The 23,234-nt window shown below is 34.9% G+C and overlaps 1 protein-coding gene across 1 annotated transcript in view; it reads left to right on the top strand.

Annotated features, from left to right (window-relative positions):
- The window catches only part of LOC118201373 (leucine-rich melanocyte differentiation-associated protein-like), a 190,362-nt gene extending 181,789 nt beyond the window's left edge, over window positions 1–8,573 (top strand). Inside the window, exon 3 of the mRNA XM_085807489.1 lies at window positions 8,235–8,573. Within this exon, the coding sequence (XP_085663615.1) occupies window positions 8,235–8,427 (193 nt within the window). The 3' untranslated portion in view covers window positions 8,428–8,573. The remainder of the gene's footprint in view (window positions 1–8,234) is intronic.
- The last annotated feature ends 14,661 nt before the right edge of the window (window positions 8,574–23,234 follow it).

The raw sequence follows: 23,234 nt of genomic DNA, 5'->3' as shown, positions 1-23,234 counted from the left end.
TCGCATGCATTTTAATGTATAGTGTCTGTGTACTATTATGTATATTGTCGCATCTATTTTAGTGTCTGCGTCTAGTATTTCTTTGTACAAAAAATTGACAGCTTTCTATAAAATAATTTTCATATTTCGAACTTCAGTTTCCCTTCAGTACCTGCTATGCCGTATCACTTGTTTTAATTTTTCAGAAAAGTTCTTGCTTTTCAAATTACTGAGTTATCCTGAACTCGAAAGAAAAATTCTCATTTTCAATCACTTCCATTAAAAACAATTCACAATTACAACCAGAGGGGAAAATTGATAATCAGGGAGAAAAAGAGAGAGAGAAGAAAGAAAAATAAAGAACTTTGATTCTCTAACATCACACAAAAAAGTTTTATATCCTAAATGTAGGATAAAAGCAACAAGAATTTCTAAAACTTTGTATTTAAAAATAGCTGTATTAATTATTAAAAAAATTAGAAATTCTTTTTGATTCAAATGTTTCCAAAGATCTTTTTATGCACTGGAAATAAATAAATTTTAAAAAAATTTTACTTTAAATATTTCTTAACTTTCAAAAACTCTTTTATGACTGTAAAATGTTTTAAAACCTAGTTTCTGCCCTTGAAATTTTCTTGAATTCTGTATTATCCCGCTTCCGCTCGTTGTTTAAATTATTTAGAACAGTGGAGAAGCTGAAACAGAGCTGATAAAATGTAAAATAAACAACTCCGAGTACAGTTTGGAATGATACGCATAGCGCCATCTATTATCCAATTCCTGACAAAAATTGCAGATACTTTTCTCATTCTGAAAAATTATTTTTAAATAATTTACCTTGAATTGAAAGTTAAAAGGAACAAAAAAATTGTTTTTATTTATTTAGTGTTGTTTGTTCGCCTCTGTAAGCACGGAAGATAAATAAATAAATAAATAAAAATTTTTAAAAATTCTGATAGGTTTCAAGTTCTAACAGTCGCCCAAAAGGACTTGTTAAGATTTTTAACACTCTCTCGGACCTCGCACTCTACCTAGCACCTTTCGTATTTTTTTATATTTTTTACAGTTTCTTCTAAATTCATTATATCAATATTGAGTGTTCTTACTAAGATTGCTAAACAACTTTTTTGCCTTTTTATTATTAACCTTTTATGTGCTTTATTCATTAAATATCACGTTCTTCGCACTTACATCACATAAAATTCAATTCAACAACAAAATCGCAAAATGTTTAGAAATAGCATATCTTTATAATTCGCGATAAGTTAGCATACATATTTTTATATTCGCTATATTGCCCACCAGCGGCCGAGCGGTAAAGTCGCTGAACACTGGTGGTTCGGTCCGAGGTTCGAATCCCGCGAACGGGCTGGCTGCATGGGCGTTTTCGTGGTTTTCCCCATGTGTAACGTGTATACGGGCCGGTTTCCCTTAGAAAGTCCTCCACGAAGGCATCCCTCTTCTTAGGCAGATAGCCCTAGTGTGCTTTGCCATAATTAAATACACACACACACATATTCGCTATATTATTTCTTTAAAAACTGGCTCACTCGGCCAGCCGCCTAAAATAATTATCGTAGAAACGAAATTGTACATAAGGATTTTAATGAGTCCAGCCAATGTAATTTCGTAAAATTATTGCATATATCTGATTAGAGATCTCATGATTTTAATACATATTTATTTAAATCAATCACATTAAAATTAAAAAAAAATATTTTTAAGAATTGTGTTTATAGCTTTTAAATCTCTTAGTGTATTACGCAGTAAACTTCCAGATTAAATTTGAAAGTATCTTAGGCTTTAGTGAATGGCGACAGCTTGCTTTCTTCATTGCTAAATCAAAATTAAAATATAAATATCTTATATTTTTTCAGAATGGCAACGGTATCGAGCGCTGAATTTAAAGATGTTTTATTTCGTACTTGTGTTGCTATTGCTAGCTTTCAAATTGTTGAAATTGCTCATTAGATTTTTACAAAATATGAAATAAAAAGAATAAAACAAAGTCGAAATTCGTCGTTCGGGCTTCCAGGTGCACATGTTCGATGGAGGTACTATGTTATTCAAACTTTGATGGCTCCAGATACTGTCGTTTTTTCACAATGCGAGGAACATATAAAAATTCTTTTTTTCCAAATAGCATTCATTGGCAAAATAAATAAAAATATAAAGAAAATATCAGTTAGACTGCAGTTTCATCAATAGTAATATAAAGAATAAAATATAATTTTTTTGCAGTTTTTTAGTGGCTAAGAACATTAATTCTACTGAATGCAATAATACAGAGATAATTCTTTTGGATAAAGAAATTTATCTGAGGCAAAGCATATACACTTTTTATCTTTTTGTGCTTAAAACATTTATGCTTATTGGGGAACAGTTTTTTGGATCTGGCAGAGGGAATTTTTCGATTCGCCCTTTTCCATTTCATCGTATTGTCAAAATCGCCGATTCATCTCCTGCTATCTCATGTCACCAACCCTTACTCACGGAATGTTTCCCGTCTCATCTGCCGCTAGTTCCCTATCCCCTCATCAATAACGTCTGCTGAAGGCCGATTTTTTTTTTTTTTTTGATTCATTCCCTTTCAAAACAGACCATTTTTAGAGATATTACATGATAAATGGCCGTTCATTTGTTTAACTTAACATTACGATACCTAATATAATATAAATTTAGAATAATGCACAGGCGTAAAATGCAATTCTATTTTCAATCCCATGTGTTTATTCTAAATTTGTCATTTGATATTTTTATGCATATCTGTTTAAGACGTGATCATGAATTTAACGAAACCTGAATTTATTGAAACCAAGAACCATTCAGTAATAATTTCGAAAGTAGATCATAAACATAAAAACTAAATTTAAAAAACCTGATCACCACATGACTTCCTTGCACGGAATATTAAATAATACACATTTTTGCCTGCCTTTCATTTAAACTTATTTTCTCGAATATATTTCTCATTCAATTATTTCAGTTATCACAGCAGCAATTCGGGCAGCAGGGAAGGAGGCAGATTTTTCGGTGCACAAAACTAAAAGTTCCACTTCACAAAAAGATACTCAAGTTGCAGAAAGACTTAATTCACTATACTCTTAAATTTCAAATATAAACAAATATGGCTACTATGGTAAGAAAACTTAGGCTTAGTCGCACTTAAAAAAATTTTTAATTGTTGATAATTCTACAGCTATTGCATGCAGATAAACTAAAGGCACAAAAACCTTAACCAGAAGATAAGAACAAGATAATTTAATAATGTTTAAAGCAAAATGTGCACAATTTATGTATGTAATATTTTGGCAGTCGGGCACATGAATGAAGCTTGGTAGAAATGATGACACAGAAGTTAATTGTTTTGATTCCACATCTTTATTCAATTGAAAAGCTTATCATCACTCTTTACTAAATAAAATTAAATTCAATGCGTCATAATATTCTAACAAAGAAAAGGCAGAAGAGCAGCGGCACAGGTCTTAGGTCTTAGCTGCAGAGGGATAAAGCGGTCTTTCTCTGACGCAAAATATTGCGAGTTCTCTACTTATAGAAGCGGTTACGTAATAGGCTGGAATGTTCTCGAAAGTACTGGTCTAGGCGGAAGATCCTGAAATTGCATCCTGAAGTTAATTAAAGGTATTATATATATATATATATATATATATATATTGTAATAATAAAAGTCCATAGTCAAGAATACACTTAAATTTCTAACTGCATGTTCTTTTCATTTTTAATGGAGACGGTCTCTTATTTGAAAGTACGTGGAATTAAATACACAGCCCCGTAGTCAAGTTGTTTTTCCCGCCTTTTCTACACGTACAGTTATAGAATGTTCTGGAGATATTTAAAGCGAACTGGAATGGCTGACGAGGCTGACGTCATTTCTTGGAAGTTCTGCCTTTCCAGAGGCTATAAAAGGACTCGCAAAGGAATATTGGGGTCTTTTCTTTAATAAAACGATGCAGTAAACTTCATACAAAAAGTTATTAGTAATTTTTCTTATTTACTCCGGAAATATGATTTTTGTAACTGCTATTTCTCCTGACCAATAATAAATATATTTCTTCACCAATCTATTTATTCCGGACAAAAGTTGGTACATCACATATATATATATATGTATAAAAAGGAGCTAACAGAGTTTTTTCTTAATCTGAAAGATTTTTAATTTTAAAATATTTTCTTTTTATGCATAGTTTCCTAAATTTTTATGTTCTTGTACGAAATAAAGGAAGTATTAAGTGTCAGTTTTGTGCACCGAAAAATCTGCCTTCTTGCCCGCTGGCCGAATTGCTTGTTTTTAAGTAAGAACTAATTTTAATTGTAAAAGAATATCATTTTTTACTATTTAAACTGCATTTAGTGTTTTATTTTTTTTCTGTATTTTACAATGAAGATGTTTGGAGTTTTTATATATTTTTTTTTATGCCGCGAACTGAGTACTAAAGTAATTGAATGAGAATTATGGCTCTAATCAAATTCGAGTAAATACGTTTAAATAAAATGCAGCAAAATTTGTGTACAATTTCGTAGGCCGTAGAAGGAAGTCAGGTTGTGTGTATATCAAACTTTTTGTTTTTAGAAAACGAAAACCACTTAATTAGGATTTTATATTTTGTTTTTGTAAGAAAAAAATTCTTTAGTAAAGTTTTTATACCATTATTAATTAGTAATATTTGCTCCAAGATATTGGTTATAAATGGCGGAATACTTATCTGAAGATGGTTTCATTATATTCAAAATCTGTTATCAGATCCCTTTTCTACGATTCTTCCTATTGGCGGAACAGCTTCTAAAGGCTTTATCTCCTTCGTGGTTTTAAAAAAAGTGCTTCTGTCACCAGTATGATAAATAAATCTGTGCTTCACGCTCCATCTAGTGCAATTATAGTTTTCATCAACTAAAACTATCTTAGAATAACGCCATCAGTTGGTCTTCTTAGGTTTCTCCCAACCTTCAAGTTCGTATATTACTTGAAGGTTACTTTAGGATGAAGATATGGTTATTTTGAATATAATTGGCTGAGATGTTTCAAATAAATTTGTCATTCATATCTCGGTCAGCATTCATTAAAGACTCTTTTGCTTCTTTGATGTTAGTTTTATCACCATTTTTTTTTCTGACGATGTTCTTTTTTGTTCAGCTTTCAACACCATTTTTTAACGACATGGCTCGTTTGCTTGGGTTTGATCGTTGTCAATTCCAAATGCAAGTATTTCTTCAATTTGAGAAGAATTTAATCTCTATGTAATATTTCAACACAACATATAACGAGAAAAATTAAGCTTCTTAATTCTCAGCAATATTTAGAGTTGTCAAAAACTACCAGAGTCAGTTCTAAGAAACATCACTTAGAATCAGCAGCCAAATTTAAAGTTCCACAGCCTTTTCTACCGACTATTGTTTTTATATACAGTGAATTACATAAAATTTCAACTCGGATGAAATGCTGTCGTTAGTCGTTTGAAGAAATTTTTTTGGATTGTTTCTAATCACAGCGAAAAGATAAAAGTCGTCTCTAAGATGCTTGTTCTATCATTACGAAGTCTTAAACTTTCTTATATTTAGTTAACTTTAGTTTTCACTGTTATACGTTTCTAAGGTTTATTTTTATCGTGCGAAGGAAGAAGAAACTAGTTGGGAGTGTTGGCCAGTGATCAAAGAATCAGAAACAGTCGTAATAACTCTTATGTGAGAGTTGAGACTATTTTAACAGAACGTTACCGTCGTCTGAATTGCCTGTACTGTATGTTATTCATGTATTCAACATTCGTTTGCATCTTTTTCGAAAAAAGTAAAAGAATAAAAAAGCTTAACACTCTACACACACACACACACACAAAGAAAAAAAAAAAAAAAGGAAGAATTTTATATTTCCCTTTCTACTGAAATTTAACTTACATTTTTTACGTCTCGAAATTGCGGCTTAGGATATATATTAAATTTATATATCGCAATTGTTCAAGCATCGGCATTTTGACACAAAATTGGACTTTTTCTGAAATGACATACCGATCTTTTTTCATAATTCTATTCTACAGCTCAAATTATGCGTAAATATTAAATTTTGTAAAATTTGGTGAAAAACGTACCGAGAAATACAACAATTTATCTTGGTGCACTTTTTAATTCACTTAGCAAATACTTAACTTCTGTTAACCTATTTTCCTTTCCCTTTCATTGTGTTGAAAAATAGTGCATCGTTTATTTTTCCATTCCACCTAAGTCTTCATTTTAACAAAGTGCGTAAACCACATTTGGCGTTATTATTGCTTAAAACAAATATGCCAAATTTCAAAACGCGCCTGTATGTAAAATTTATGCATAGCTCATGAAATTTTGAATAAAAGGCTTCAGTGTTTTGCAGGTTTCCTTAGACTTACATCTACTCTAAGATGATAACAAAAATTTTATAGGTTCAAATTGTTTTTTTTTTCGAGAAATGTGTAAAAATTACTAAAAAAATACAAATTTTAAAAACAAATCAGAAAGCAGTGGCGAGTTTTATTTGAATTGAACCTAAATTTATAACTGTGAAAGAAGAAGTTAAGTAAGTTTAATAAAAAAAGAGAGATTAATAAATATTATATACAAAATTCAACTAACAAGGAGAAGATAAAATTTTGAGAGCTAATTTTTAGAAAACTATGGGTGCGAATTTTACAAAACTTGGCATTTGGCATATTTTAAGTCGTAGAATCAAAATGTGGGAAACAATTTCCCATTTTATGCCAGAATATCTATGTCTATCATATGTAAATCTATATCCTAAGTAGCGCTTTCGAGACATGAAAAACGCAAGTGAAATTTCGTCAATCATCCCAGTAAAACGGGAGATATAGAACTGTCACATTTTTTTTCAATGTATAATGGTTCAAAGAAGCTAACTGGCAAATCACTGTATACAGCTTGTTGTTGTTGTGACTTATCTCACATGTGTGACAGTAAGATCACAACAAGGCCTACAGAAATTCATCATGGCAAGGAGAGCAAGATTGCACCTGTCCTTAGCAAGAGCCTTGAACACCGTACAGGTGAAACGATAGTCCATCGAAACTGGGGGCTCAGTTCCACCCACAATTTTAATGGAGAGCACCACGGTGGGACCGTTTCGAGGGTCTCCCACTCCTCTTTCTTTACAACCAACCTCTCGAAAGAACCTTGGGGTAGCCATATATTTAGAGCGAAACCATGCCGCAAAGACATTATACATTTACAAACATCCATGCCTTCTCCAGGATTCGAAACCAGGAACTTCGGTACCGCAATTGGCTCCCCTAACCACTATACCATCTGGGTGTTTGTGTTCAGCTTAAAAAATAAAATCCCAATTGTGGAGAATTTCTTCCTTTTTCCAGCATGCATCGATGGTGTAACGTTAGCACATTCGACTAGTACTTGAAAGGTCCAGGTTCGACTCCCGGCGAGGGCACTACATATTTTCATATCTCTTGCTTCAAAATAATCTGATAACTACGAGTGTTCACTCTACGAACACTTGTAGAGTCATTAGCCAAGTACTCAAAAAACCTCAAAAGAGCACATTAAATTAAAGGAAAGTAATTAAATTACATTAAATTAAAGAAAATATTAAAAGAAGAATAAAACATTATTACATTATCACAAATGAAAGAAACTAAGTTATGCATGGCATTAAAGAACAACAATATTTACAATGCGTTTAAACGATATATGAGTTCAAATTCGCATCTGGTTATGTGTTGAATAAAAACAACTTATAAATAATATGACATCATGTATTATCATAACACCACTCTATTTTTCTTCTGGATTTTTTCCTTAGACAGTTTTGTTTTACATTAATGGTTTGGGATTGTACTTTTTCCATCTTCCGTAAATATGCGGCCGCGCCCACTGCCGTAGGCTATCTTTTTCCTTTTTGATGCATTGTCATATTGAACTCCAAAAGACTAAAGTTTGTCTGCCACTAGATTCATATTTTATCATTCGATCATTGTTAATTTATTTACTACTGCTAAAAATAATATGCCAAGGAAATTTAATCCAAAAAGTAAAATTGTAATTATAGAACACTAAAAATGAAAATTAATTGTAAAGGGTGCCGTGCGCAGGAAATGGCGTCACTATTCTTTAATAAAATGCATTGTCTCTTCAAATTTACATTTCTTACATTACAGCGCATCGCGTACTGTTTTTCTTTTCCTTTTAGTATTCGTTATTTCCCACATCCCAAGAGAATTATATACATTTTTTTTTCTTTTCAGATTATTCGTTATCAGCCATTTCGATCATCTGCGCCATCTGGACGACAAGGCTGTCACGACCATCGAAAGACTGAGTTCAAAAAAAAAATCAAGATCGTCTTCATCCATTACTGACGACATCATGACCTTCGCGCATGGTCTGAAGAACTCGTTAATGCTGAAATTAAACAGAAAATCCAACTTTGTAGTATAATGAGCATACAAGATCATTTTTGTGATTTATTTCGGTTGAAAAGTATATCGCTTCTTATACAATTAAAATGGAGCAATAAAAAATGCAGTTCTAAATACAAAGTGTATGATTCTACATTTTTAATAAATTATTGTCTTCCACTTTCAGTAAGTTGTTCTTCGAAATTAGTTCGAAATAAGATTTGATTTGATTATGGCCTTTCTTAGTACTGCGAAAAAATGCTTATTTCGCTTGGACTGATTGCATTCAGTCTGCTAAAACCTGACACATACACACTTTTTTTTCTTATATTTGTTCATAATAATCTAGAAATGTGGTTGGGTTACCGCTGTGGGTAAATGGCGGCAGGTGGCCATTTAACGCTTCTGACTCCATATAATGATTAATACATTTGTGAGCTTGCATATACTCACTGCATTTTTGAACTCAAAACATATTGTTGCGTTTTTCTTCTTTTCTGCCACCAGTTGTTACGTTATTTTCTTCCTTTACGTTCGTACGGGGTGTGTGTGGATTTGGAGTGAATAACGACGACACTTGATGAAGTATCGAAACACACTTTAATGAAGTATCGAAATACACTTTATTAGCCAGTGCTAATCAGATAGCTTCAAAACCACGTTTTACAGTCGTCGATGAACTATTATAAACACGCTGACACGATCAGCGACACAGCCGTCAAGTTATCAGGCTATCACGGTGAAGACAGCTTCCTGCAAAGCAACCGACACTGCTTTCCGGAGTACAGCTCCAGACTCTGCTTGGTCGTTCTCGGAACTCCACGTACTCTCGAGACTCTCCACGCTACAACTCGCGATGCACTCGACGACACACAGAGCATATTTCCCGAATCCTTGTTTCAGTCGTTTCCGGAGCTCAACAGGCTCTCTCGACGATGCACTAACCGCGATACTCTACGAGACTCTTTCGGTGCACTCAACGACCCACTCGGCACTCGCTGCCCGGCTATCAACTCGATCGACTCCGCAGGGATTGACTCGCTAGACGAGACACACTCTCGATGAGGTACACACATTAACTGACTGCAGACCAGCAGGGTTTATATAACTTTCGGCTTGTGTTCGGGAACATTCTGGGCTAAACCGGTAAGAATTCGTTTCAGAAGGTTCTCCTACCGTCCATGGTATATCGCCAATTTTGTCGTCAAATGGGCGATTTCTCGCCAAATGTGGCAACCCTGCCTTCCTTGCTATTTTATGGCAACCTTAAAACTGCTTTGCGGGGAAGCCATCTCACCGCGCCTGTACATTTCGTAACAATATTTATTACAATTACAAGAAGCTGTATTACACACACACACACACACACACGAGGAGCCTGCTAACGAAGATCTCTCTAGTCGAGAGTTCAAGAGCATTCTGGCATGATGTGCCGATGGAAACAATTGTCTAACTGAATTAGCCAAGCCTCCTTAATTTTTTCAATACTATTTTACATCCTTTGATTCGTTATATCTGGAACGATATCAGAGGAAAAACAAGATCATTGTTTCGTCAGCCCTCCTGAAATCAAGAGGCTTTAGCGACAACGCAGAGTGACAGGGCAACTTCCTACCTAGCTATGTTACCTTAACGGAATTGAGTGCCGTCTCGCACGAAAGCAGTGCACCATGTTGCGACCCCACAGAGCAACGGCAGACAAGGCAGTACCAGTAGAATCCCTTCCGAGACTTACTCTGTCCCGAAAGCCCTCGGGCCTTCTGTGAAGTCTGTTATTATGCCCTCGTTGTTGAGATTGCCTAGGTACAGATCCTATCCAGTACTTCCCAAGAATTCTCCTGAATCAACCTCCGAGGGGAGGTTTTGGCAACGACGCAGTGCAGAACGCTAAAATCTTTTGACACTGATCGTGAAATTATGTCTCTTGTACTGTCGACTGGAACAAATTGATGTCAGACCATGTCTTGTGTCATGTCGTAAAAATCTGAAAACAGTGACTTGCGGGGCCCGCGCGCGCGATTTTCTCATATCTGTGTGGTCCGCCGCATGGCGCTAATTTAACCACTCCATCTGGTGCGCGATACTGATTAAGATCTTTAAAATATGAGTGTTAAGTTCAAAGTCCAATAGTTGGCGCTGCAATAAAAGGGGTTGCGCCGATTGTTTAGTTTAAAATACTAATGGATTTGGCATTTCATTTGATTTAAAATCAAAATTTTCTCAACGAGTTATAAATCGAAAACGTTTCATAAATTTCCGTTAACTAGTAGATCTTTCTGATAGATTTCTCTTCCATGCTTCTTGTAAAACAATTTTCAAAAACAGCATTACTGGGCATGTTAATCCAGTGGGATCATAAAGGCTATTAATTATTCACGGTAACTATCTTTCGGTTGCTGGTTTGGTCTAAACACTCCAGTTTCTTCGTAAATTCACACTGCAATTCATCTGTCAGGCTGTTCCATTCAGACTGACTGTAGTTTGGTTGGTGTCTTCCCTCTCTCCTGTACGTGACCAACAACGTAAATCTAATCCTGTCATTTTTATTTTTACTTTTGTTCGTCCCTGCAATTATTGAAGCTCATTTTCATCTTCATAACACGTGAGTAATTAATTTAGAAGTCAAACCACAAAAGTCAGCGTTACATTTGCAAATTTTCACAGTACTAGTTTCGATGGTTTTACCGAATCATCATTCTCAGCTGCCAAAGCGCAAAGGAACGAGATAAGATACAGTGATTAGATAAGATAAGATAAGAATAGCTGGACAAGAGATAAGCTACTTGCACCATCTATTGATGTAACGAGAACTAAAACACAATTTCCTTAACCCTCTGAGCGGCACGCGTTTTTGGATCTGCCATGAAGACCTGTATTCAAAGATACTTTATTAGCTAAATTTGTATATTTACTTACTTTAGGCTCTATTGTCAAACTTACATTTATTAAGATGATATTTATATTGTTAATGAAAGTGAGAAAGCAAAATATCATAATTTATAAGCTAATATATAACAAATGACAAAAAATCTCACGACCGGACAAAGCCTACCATTACGCTCAGAGGGATGCTGAAGGCAAAGTTGGATTGGTGAAACTAAGAGAGCCTTAAAATTTCGCATTAAGGAATGTGAGGCATATGTTAGAAAAAAGGAAACACGGAAGTCTTCTGTTGCCCAGTATTGTTGGTCCGAAAATCACACTTTAAATTTTTTGCAGTCAAAATTATTCAAAAAACATCTTTCATTGGAGAATTGGATTTTCTAGAGGCGTTTCATATTAAAAAAAGTCTTTCTGTTTTAGTTAACGACCTAATTCCATCCACCTTTGACTTTAGCCTTTAAGGGAATTATAGTTTAGTTCTGGCTTCATCTTTAGATAGCGCCAGTAGTTTAACTCCTGTTCAGCCATTCTTATCTTATCTAATCACAATATCTTATCTCGTTCATTTGCGCTTTAACAACTGAGGAAGATGGTTCGGTAAAACCATCGAAACTAGTCCTGAGAAAATTTGCATATATAACTCTGATTTTTGTTGTTTGACTACTAAATTAATGCTTGTTCATCGTGTGATTTTATCTTACTCGTGACTAAGTTATCAGTAGTAAGAGATCGTGAGTAACTGATAACTTGTGAGTAAGTTATCAGTTAAGTTGAAGCCTTCTTTTAAGACTTCAATAATGGACAGCAAGTCTTCTCTTGACGGGAATAAAATGGTGGCACTTAATAAGAAAGGGCTCGAAGTGAGGAGAAACCAATCCTCAATGTCTATACCTTTTTACAATTGTGCAATTAACATCTTCCCACCAAAGCCAGTTCTAATATGTAATAAGGGTGGAATTAATGGTGTGAGACTCGGTTCAGCATGCAAGCTATCGCTATATCTTTAAAGATGTATCAAAAGCCCTGCTGATTTTGGTAGTAGCACTCGATATTTTGATATTCGGTCGGTGTGGCAAATAAAATACACTTGTCGATTAGTATTAGTACAGTTTTACTTTTTCAATTATGCCTTTTCGTTGCCATTGCAAAATTATGATAAGCCTCCAGAATACTAACTTTTTTAACCGATTAAAAAAGTTAGGCAATGTTGCCTTAGTCTCAAACACCCACCTTGGTATCAAAATCATAACACCAAGATGGGTGTACAATAATCTAGAATAATGCCACTTCATATGTTGATCTGTAAAGGTTATGGTTTCTTGGAAATGACACGAAGTTTCTTCATCTAAAAACTTTCTTAGTTTGGCTTCAATCCGATCGAATCTTCCTTAAGACTCCAGATCTCACGTATTTACAAGATTTAGAAATAGAGGAAAATAAATAATACTCTTTTAAACTAAATAATATTTCCAGAAGCATCTGTTTTTCCCCAAAATTAAAGCCTTAAATTAAATAATTCGGAATCAAAATAAAATTTAAATTTCCATAAATCATAAAATCATTCACCTAATTTTTATAACGCTATCCGGTAATTTCTCTACATAACATTCCTTTCCCCTAAGGAATTAAATTTTGGTTTACCAAAATTTAGCAGACAGACACTTCTTGAAATACCATGACTCATACTGTGCAATAAGGCTAAAGGATAACATAATGTAACAATATTTCACACGACTCCTTGGTAACAGTGACGTTACTGACACATTAAATTTCAAGTCCAAAATGTGCAAGTAAAACAACAAGATTAATCAAAGCAATTACTAATTAAAATACTCAAGGAAGATCATTAAAAAACAATTAATCAAAACATCAATTAAATCACTTAATTAATTAAACCTAGAAATACTCAGAACACATACAAAAATAAAAATAAAAATAAGGCGTTAATCACAAACAAAATATGTCTAAGATCAATCAATAATTTTATGACAAAAAGAATTTCTCTTTTTTTTTTTTTTCAGTTCATTGCATCACATTAGTGTTGCAGTCTTTGTGTGGCCACATTTCTGAACGTTTATTTATCTATTCATTCCTTTTCAGTCCATTAATGTAAACAATTTCACCTGAGGTCGAACACATTCTACTATTGCGACAATTTCTGCTGAGCACAATCATGGAGTACATTAAATGAGTACGGAGTTGTCAATGCAAGCGAGGGAAAACCCTGTCGTTAGAAATCATTGTGTTAACAACTCCCCCCTGCAGCCTTCAACGCGAGAAAATGAAAGCAACCAACCCCGGAATGTGAACTCAGCACCACAATACTCCTTAGTAGAGGAACTTGACCTTAAAAGAAACCAGATTTCACCCTCCTACGTCTCACCTTCGACCAAGGAAGAACAATCACTCTTTCAAAGTTGAAGAAGACTTTATCTTTCAATTTTTCCCTTACGATAGATAAGCCACTGAATGTGTTCGGATACTCACACCCGAAGAAAGAAATAATCTAATCCAATTGTTCACACCAAAAAAAAATGAAATCAATAAAAATAAGATAATTAACGCGCCGCAGATACATAAAATACATTCCTGAGAAAATAAACACACTAATAATTCAAACACTTCCAGATAAAATATGTCACATGAACGTATTCAAACAAGGAGTAAAGACCCCTAAGTACTACGAAATTGAATAACTTCCAAGATTGAATCCCAAACAATCACGTCTAAGAACAGAAGCGGCCTGATCAGGGCCCAGCATCAGAAAAGAAAAGAACGTTACAACACAAGGAACCTCGGAACCAGCCGAAAATACCCCACACAAAAAAATCAGAAACAAAGAAAACGTGATTGTCCAAAAATTCAATCCAATCAAAATCAATTCCGAAAATAGCATCCAGAATACGCTGTGCAAATACCAATTAGAATTTTATCCAATACACACAAAAAATAATAATAATAATAATACAACCTAATGTATATACAAAATAACGTTTGGCCAATAATTACAAACAGATACTACCAAGATACACATATAGACATAAAATGAAAATACAATTAAACTGTAAAAAGTTCGTACATAATTCAAATGAGCAATGAGATCAGCGATACTTAAAAAAAAATTTAAACTGCAATACCTAAACAAATACACAAATAGTCATTATGTTAAACCATATCAAGTCAAAAAATATTTCACTGTAATTCAAATCAAGCCAAAAAAAAAATCAACCAGCAAGAGTGAAGTGTCACTAAAAAAAAATTCAAACTTCAAGATAAACACTAGTGAGTAACAACACCATATTTAAGTCCCCTTATTAAGACAACAAAAATTTCAGTAATTCTAAAAAACCCTTAAGTCCACAAAAAAAATTTCAACTAGTCAAAGAAATCAATCAAAGCTGGACTGAAGCACGTTACTAGAACACTAAATAAAATATCACAAATCAACAAAGTGTTCAAAACAACCCCCCAATTTAGGCAAAAACTGAGATCTATTCTGCATCAGACTTTTTCAAAACGTTGTATAGTAACCTAAGTAGCAGCCTTCAGCAACACCTCCACCCAAACAAAAGAAACAAAGTAACTCTTTACCGCGTCCATGTAAGCTGAGAAAAGCGCTGTATTATAAATGACAGACTCAAACTTTACGTATCAAGCAAACCTCCAGACACGTTAAAAAAGAACATAAGATCTCTTATCTCGGAAAGAAAAGTGCGCTGACCGAAACGTTACAATCCTGAACCAACACAATGAAAGAGATACAACAATAGATTTCTCAGATAACAAGTTCCTGTTTGCTCCCCGGTGTAAGAGGTCAAGTGCCACCATGAAGTGCAAGTATTTACAAGAAAACGAGCTTTCAGGACATTACAACTTCACGCAAGACCTAACTGCAAGCAACAAATGCAAAGTTCTCAAAAGTGCTAAACTAAAAAAAATACTCATAACTCGTAACTCAAAAATCCCTAAAAATCACACAAATGAAATCCATAACTCAAATTCTACTATTTTCCTATGACCACAGCAATCTCAATTCTTCCACAGAAACTAAACATCAGAGAACTTACATTTTACGGACCTTGGCAGAAACCACCAAAACAAAACAAAAACCTGATACAACTATCTTGATACTACCAATTCAAATACAAAACTTAAGCCAAAACAAGAATTAACCCCAAATTCAGCAACAAGTCCAACCAAGAAAGAAAATTCAATAACTCAGATCAAATCTATTACGATTCACTAGCAAATTCAAGACAAACTTCTTGTAATCAACAGAAAATTCCCACACATGAGTACAGAGCATAAGTAACTAATCTTCTCAAACTTATTTCAAACATTTTCACAAAACAAATTCCCGTTGTCACAAAATTCTCATTAAAATTCACTTTCTACAATTCACAAGACTAAATTTCTACTGTTTAAACAATTCTCACATGACAACTCTTCACAAACTTAAACTCAGAAGATAACTAATCTCAATTACTCTGACTCATTAAACTAATTAGAACTTCACTCAAGCTGAAGAATTCAATCCAAAAAAAAAAAATTAAATATTCAAACATCACTATTGCTGATCTCAGGAAAAAATCCAAATCTAACCCATGTTAATTTTAAAACAGAATTTTGCAATTGAAAAACAATCTTCAATTTTTTTAACTCATTCATTTGTATCATTATGCCTTAAGAACTTATAAAATTCATTGCTCCATACTAAATTAAATTACTAACACATTACACAATATACTGGAATCATATCAAAACAATGTAATCAAAAAAATAATAAGATACTTGGTAAGCTAGATAATCATGAAAACATTACATACATTTCACAAAATATTATTCAATTAATTCAAAAAAATCAAAATTTCTCTAACGTTACCCCTCACAATTACACATTTCACAAGATTCTAGGTTAAATAAGTAGCAAAAACACAAAACAAATTTCTAGCTACGCATAGCTATGGCTTGTCTCATTCAGTAAAATAATTAGAGTCTTTAATCTCTTTCTCTTAGAAGTGCTCAAAAAATGAGTCCAGTTTTTAAAGACAAGCACTCGAAACTTTATCCAAGGATACACAAATAGCATAGGATTATCGTGAAATAATTCATTTTCCATCTTGTATCATAAATCAGTACGTCGAAAATCAAAAATACACATCTAGAAAACACTCAAGGATTTTCAACAGTAAAAATATACAGTACCTATTCTCCTACATTAAAAATATATATTTTTCCTAACTTTAAAGTTCAATTCTGTGTGCCTAACGTTAAAGTCCAAAATTCCTGAAATTCACACACATTTTCAAACTTTATCACTCTCGTATTAACAAATAAGCAAACACAAATCAAAAACTCTAATTAATCCTAGCACATAAAATTTAACACCTTCTTAAAACAGTAAGTTATACGAAATAAATAAATTCACAAAATCAGTTACTGATTCGATCCTTCACTAAGCAGAGGTCACGGCACCAATGTTATGAAGAACAGAAGTTTCGTGAGAGGATCGTATAAACACAAAAAAAAAATATACACTTATCTGGTGTAGGGACATCTTGAAGCGGAGGACTCTTATCTTATCCCGCGTTGATGTCGGCCGGGCTCATCTTGACACTGGTTCTAAAAATGTAGACCCACTTCACTACTGTAGAACAGAAACAGGAGCACTGCTGCCCAGGACGGCTATCCGCTTGGTCCTGAAAGTCCTATGTCAACACGCAGGTAACTCGTTCAAATTTCGCCGGTCAGAAACGTTGTTGCTAGGAAATTACGGCTCGCCTGTTCTTACTCATCCCAAGAGCAAGCTTCACGGGTAACGTCCCAAGTAAGTTCCAGAGTAACATCCACAAGTCCAGCCAACCAGTAAGTGCGCGAGTCCAAAAGTAAGAGTGTCCAGAGTAAGTCTGTAAGAGAGTCTCGCCTCTTAACCAAAACGCGGCCGGGGAGCATATTTGCCGCTCCCCGCCGGAAAACACCTCTCGGAGTCACTTACATTTTGTCCAGCAAGCCCAAAAATCAGCGAGTCAGTCCGAGAGTCAGCCAAAAGTAAAGTGTATCCAACTCAAATTTCCTTCTTGTCCTTCACCAAACGGGCTCCCACTATGGCTTCACTTATCGCCCCCTTAATTATGGCAAAATCTTCGTTTTCAACTCCAGAATGCGGAAATAAGGGTGATCGCGCATGCGCGCCCTTCTTCACTTAGCCAACAACCGGACCCTCAATCGCCAAAACCTGAATGACTTACATTGAAAGACAAGTAGCAACCTTTGACCTTTCCGTCACGTACTTTCCTCTCTTAAGGTCAACTAACAATGAAAATTCTTTCTCGAACATTCTAAAGCGCCCGAAATCATGACTTGGCGAAAATTGCCTCCCTTTCCCTGCTTCTTTCACAATGAATAAAAGTTTGTACAAGATTTAGAAATAGAGGAAAATAAATAATACTCTTTTAAACTAAATAATATTTCCAGAAGCATCTGTTTTTCCCCAAAATTAAAGCCTTAAATTAAATAATTCAGAATCAAAATAAAATTTAAATTTCCATAAATCATAAAATCATTCACCTAATTTTTATAACGCTATCCGGTAATTTCTCTACATAACAAAATCTGTATTTGGTAAACTTTAAGGTTGCAACATTTTCTTTATGTTGTCTGCTTAGGATACACCATCCAAATTTTGTCTCCATAGCAGAAATTCCTGATTTCAAAGCATTTAATTGCCTAGTGAGATTTTTTCAATTGCATCAACTGCAAGCAACATCTTAATAAGTGGCTCAGCTGGTCCAAGGTCAGGTAAAATTATTCCTTCTGAGGGAAGCTTCAATCAGTTGTGGATATGGAACTCTTGGCAACTTTGTAAAAGCACTAGCTGAACTAGTACCGATACCATGCAACAAAATTTCCTTTTAAAGCTTTCTTAATTGCATATCATGTCTGCAATGAGCTGCTTCTGCAGTTCTCACTCTGCTAAAACGTGCTTGCCGTAAAATTTCTTTCCCAGAGAGCGGTAGTTTCGATTCTTTTGCAAACTTTTTTTCTATAAAAGAGCGATGAGAGTCATCATCCAACAATACTGCTACATATCTCAGTTTTCCTTTATGTCGGTCTCAAGCTATATGACAGATTTTAATTATGCAATTTTCGAAAATGACTCCATAGAAATCATGGAATTCGTATTAGCTCCAGCAGTTTTCGAATCCTTTTTACTTAATTCTGGATACAGCAGCGCATAATGCCTTCTGTTACATATTATGTATTTTACAAAACTTCGGCATGATTTTGCCATGTGACCAACTTTTAAACAGAAGGGAAACACCTTATCAGTGTAAATTCCTATTTCTTTTCTTGTATTCAAATATGTACAGTTTTTACACTGTCCTAGCTGTTACGATTTTTGTCGCAAAATAGGCAATTTATTTTATATGGTTTATAACTTGAAGATAATGCAGACATTAGAGACGATGCTGAAGGCATGCCGGCCTCTTTTAGATTTTAAGTGATCCACCACCCTTTGGAATAATTCTCTTCAGAAGGCGGATAGCTATCAGCTATATCTCTAGCTCTTGATATAGGCTTCAACGAAGATAACATGTATTGAAACTTATCCTTTACTTTCAAACATTTATCTTCAGAAATACGTGAAAATTGTCCAAAGAAAGCTACCCGGTTCCTAAGTATTAAATCATATTCTTTTTAATCTAACTCTAGAAGTACTAAATTATGTTGGATATTCATTAATACACTTGAATTTACACAATCTATAGAATAACTTTTAAACTCAGTTTTTTCAATGTCTGTGACTTTATAGGTATTTTCACATAAAATCGGAATTTTTCTGAAATGATATAGCATTTTTTTTTCCATATTTCGATTCTACGACTCAAATTATGCCAAACTGCCAAGTTTTGTAAAAGTCGCACAAGAAGTTTTTTAAAAAATTAGCTCTCAAAATTTTAGCTCCTCGATGTTAATTGAATTTGCTATATATTTATTAATATACTTTTTTATTAAACTTACTTGATTCCTTCTTCCAGAATTTGAAATTTAGCCTCAATCCAAATATAATTCGCACATTTTTTATGATTTATTTTTAAATATTTTTTTATAAATTTTTCGTAAACAATTTTGAATTATAATCTATATAAGTTTTTTATTCAAAATTTCTTTAAGCTATATGTGAATTTACATATTGGCGCGTTTTGGAATTTGGCATATTTGCTATAAGCGATAAAAATGCCAAATGTGATTTACGCACGTTGTTAAAATTATTAAAAAGTATGAACGATTGTAAGGATCTTAAGTTTTACTAACATTTATTTTATTTAAAATCTTTACTATCACTTCTTATTTTCTACTTCCGGCCAGAATTATAAGCGTTAAGGTTTTTATGCAAAGTTTGTCTGGCGAACGCCAAGTATTTAAGTTGTGGCTTTTTGCCAAGCGAGAGAGAGGAAGCAGTTGAGTCAAAGCAGGCCGCTTACCTTAGAAGTTACGCAGTTGCTGTTTGCCTTCCAGGCCAGAGGTTTTAATCCTCTTGATAAATTTAAACGTATTGTAGTGTTCACAGTCTCTGTACTACATACGCTTCCTGTTAATATAAGGCCAATCTTCCACGTTTATTATTCTAAAGTTAAATTAGAGTTTAGTTTTATTTTTATACTTTTACGTTAGACCCCAAGTAGTGGGTCAGTGTATTCCGAAGTACGGAACTTATTGTATATAGAGAAAAATAAAGGGTTTTGTATACCCTTCATGTGTATCCTGTCTACTTACCACAATTAGTGAACATAGCTTTAGTAAGCTCTCTGTTCCGAGTCAGGTCCTTGTATGTTCCCGAAGAAGGTAAGAAGGAACAAAGAACCTGATAGTGGCGCCCAACGAAGAAGAATAACCATGGCCGAGTTTCAAGAAGAACCTGTGCTGCCTGCAGAAACGGCTCAGAATCCAGAAATGCCAGCTGCCGCCCTGGAAGGATTTGGTTACATCGTCCAGACCATGCGCGCTTCGATGAAACCAGAAGCAACATTTAATGGAAATTCACCGGTAACCAGTTTTTTGGAAAAATTGGATGACCACTTCATGCTCTACCCCGTGCACGAGTTTCAAAAAGTTACCTTAGCTTCCAGCGCTTAGAGGGGCCAAGCGCTTAACTGGTTAATAGGCAGAAGTCTCTTGGGTCAAGCAGGAAGTCCCACCTATACTTACGAAAATTTCAAGACTGCCCTACTAAGAGCCTTCCCTGTTGTAAGGGATCGTGCGAAATTAGAAACGGAACTTTTCAGTATATATCAACAAAGAATCGAAAACCTCTCGAGCTTTATTTTAAGAAAAATTCACGTTTTCAAACTCTTGTATGGAAACCGTCCGGATCCTGAAATAATTCAAGTGATTTTGCCGAGGTTACTGCCCCAAGTGCAAGACTTTATTGAATTAAGAAATCCGACTATACTGGAAAAGTTATTTGAGCTAGCAATCCAGTTTGAAAGTAGAAGAACGGCGGAGGTCGAAAGAAGACGCCAGTATCAACAGCGAAACCAATTTGGTACGCCAAGACTACAGCAAACTCAAGCACACGGCTACGGAGAAAAAGCGAATCAGTGGGCAAGGAAACCCGAGCATTCAAAAACAGCCGGCGAACGTCGACAGTTCAACAGCAACCCAGGAAAAAAGTCTCAAGGCCAGTGGAAAAAGAGGGAAAGCACGGAAAGAAAAATAATTTAAACTAAAACGGATTTCTGCTGACGGGAGGGTGCGGAAATCCGAAGGCCAAGAAAACCCCTCTTCCTACAAGTTGAATACAGTAATGGTGAAAAATTTGACTCTTCCGAAGATTGAAGTGTTGGTGAATAATATCCCAGCCACCGCACTCCTGGATACCGGCGCGCAGAGTTCCTGTGTGGCAGAAGATTTTTTTAGGAAGTATTTTCGCAAATACCGCATATATAATGCGGATAATACGACAGTGTTAGCGGCGCAAGGAGAAAAATGTAAGTGCGTAAGTAAAGTACCTTTGTATATCCGTATCAAGGACGAACAAGTAAAGGTGATGTTTTTTATAGTAAAGAATCTGCAAGCACATTTAATTTTAGGAATAGATTTTCTTTCAGAAGCACAAGCTACGCTGGATTTTAATGAAGCGTCCCTTAAGCTGACAATGAAACCAGTTCGTACAGAAAACGCTGAACCGCCGATGTTAAAACTTGACCACCTCCCTAATTACGAGCAAGGAAGAATCCGACAAGTGGTAAGTGAATTTGCTTCGTTATTTAGTGATATTCCAGGATTTACTCAGGTTACTAACCATAGTATTGACACCGGAGATGCAATGTCAGTTCGTCAGCAAACCATACCGGTATGATAAGAATAAGGAAAAAATTATAGAATGGCATATTACCGATATGCTACGTAAAAAGATCATAATGCCCATCTCAAGTAGTTATGCTAGCCCGGTGGTTTTATGTAAGAAAAATAATGACTATCCTTTGACGCATCCAAAAAGATGGAGATTCGCTATTGATTACCGTAAATTAAACTCCATAACTAAATATCCGGTATATCCGTTACCGATTATAGAAGAAATTCTAAGGAACATAAAATCAACCAAATTTATGACGACTTTAGACTGGTTATTTTCAAATAGGGCTTAGGCCTGAGGACGTGCCTAAGACTGCTTTTATAACCAAGTCTGGCACTTATGCATTTTTGCGTATGCCGTTTGGCCTTTCAGGGGCCCCGGCAACATTTCAGCGATGCATGGACATTGTGTTAAGACCTGTTCTTGGAAAGTCCACATTTATCTATTTAGACGATATCATTCTTACTAGTGATAATCTCGACCAACATGTACAGGATTTAAGACAGGTGTTTTCTTTATTAAATGAGGCCGGTCTAAAAGTTAATGTCGAAAAGTGCAAATTTGCAGCCCCTGAATTAAAATATTTAGGTTACAAAATATCTCAAAAAGGAATCGAGACAGATGAATCAAAAATAATCGCTGTACAAAAGTATCCGACTCCAAACACGGCAAAGAAGCTCTCTTCTTTTCTAGGACTTTGTTCATATTATAGGTCCTTTATAAAAAATTGTGCAGCTATTGCTGAACCATTGTTAAAATTAAAAAGGGAAAAGGCAAGATTCTCGTGGACGGCCGAAGCCAATAGTGCTTTCGAAAAATTAAAACAAGCATTAACGCAAGCCCCTGTGTTGAAATTTCCTGAAAAGGATGAGAATTTAGAAATTTCAGCGGATGCTTCGAATTATGCGGTAGGAGCGGTACTTTCGCAAAATCAGCAGCCCGTGGCATTTTTTAGCCGAACTTTAAATCAAACACAAAGAAACTATTCCGCGACCGAGAGAGAGGCACTTGCAGTTCTGTTAGCAGTGCAAAAGTTCCGAGTCTATTTTGGAAAGGCGCCGATAACAGTGTACTCTGATCATGCGGCGGTAACTAGATTGTACTCAGGAAAAAATTTATCCCCAAGGTTAATAAGATAGGCACTCAAGCTGCAAGAATATAATCTGGTAATCAAGCATACCTCTGGAAAGGAAAATATCGTAGCAGATGCCCTATCAAGAATTAAAATAGACGAACAAGGAAATACCGTAAAGGTGGCAATGCTTACAGCATGTACAATAAATTCCCGAGAAACTGTAATAACCGAACTGGGTAAGGATCCTGAGTTTGGAAGTATTTATGAGTATTTGAAGGATCCTGAAAATTTTAGCCACCAAGATATTGTGGCGATAAGAAATAGGGCGGCCCATTACGAACTAATAGATGGTCTATTATTTTATACAAAAACTACGAATTCCAACAACGAATTTCGACCTGTTATCCCAGCTAGTCTTAGATTAAATATCCTGCAGGAGCTCTATGACAGCCCTTTAGCTTCTCATGCTGGTATTCGAAAAACTATCCAACGCGTACGCGAGGCAGTCTACTTTCCTGAACTGCAAAAG

Source organism: Stegodyphus dumicola, chromosome 1, assembly GCF_044657685.1.
Source record: "Stegodyphus dumicola isolate Sdum_Otavi_A_Nest chromosome 1, ASM4465768v1".
Taxonomy (NCBI): domain Eukaryota; kingdom Metazoa; phylum Arthropoda; class Arachnida; order Araneae; family Eresidae; genus Stegodyphus; species Stegodyphus dumicola.
This window is presented reverse-complemented; position numbering and strand designations above follow the sequence as displayed.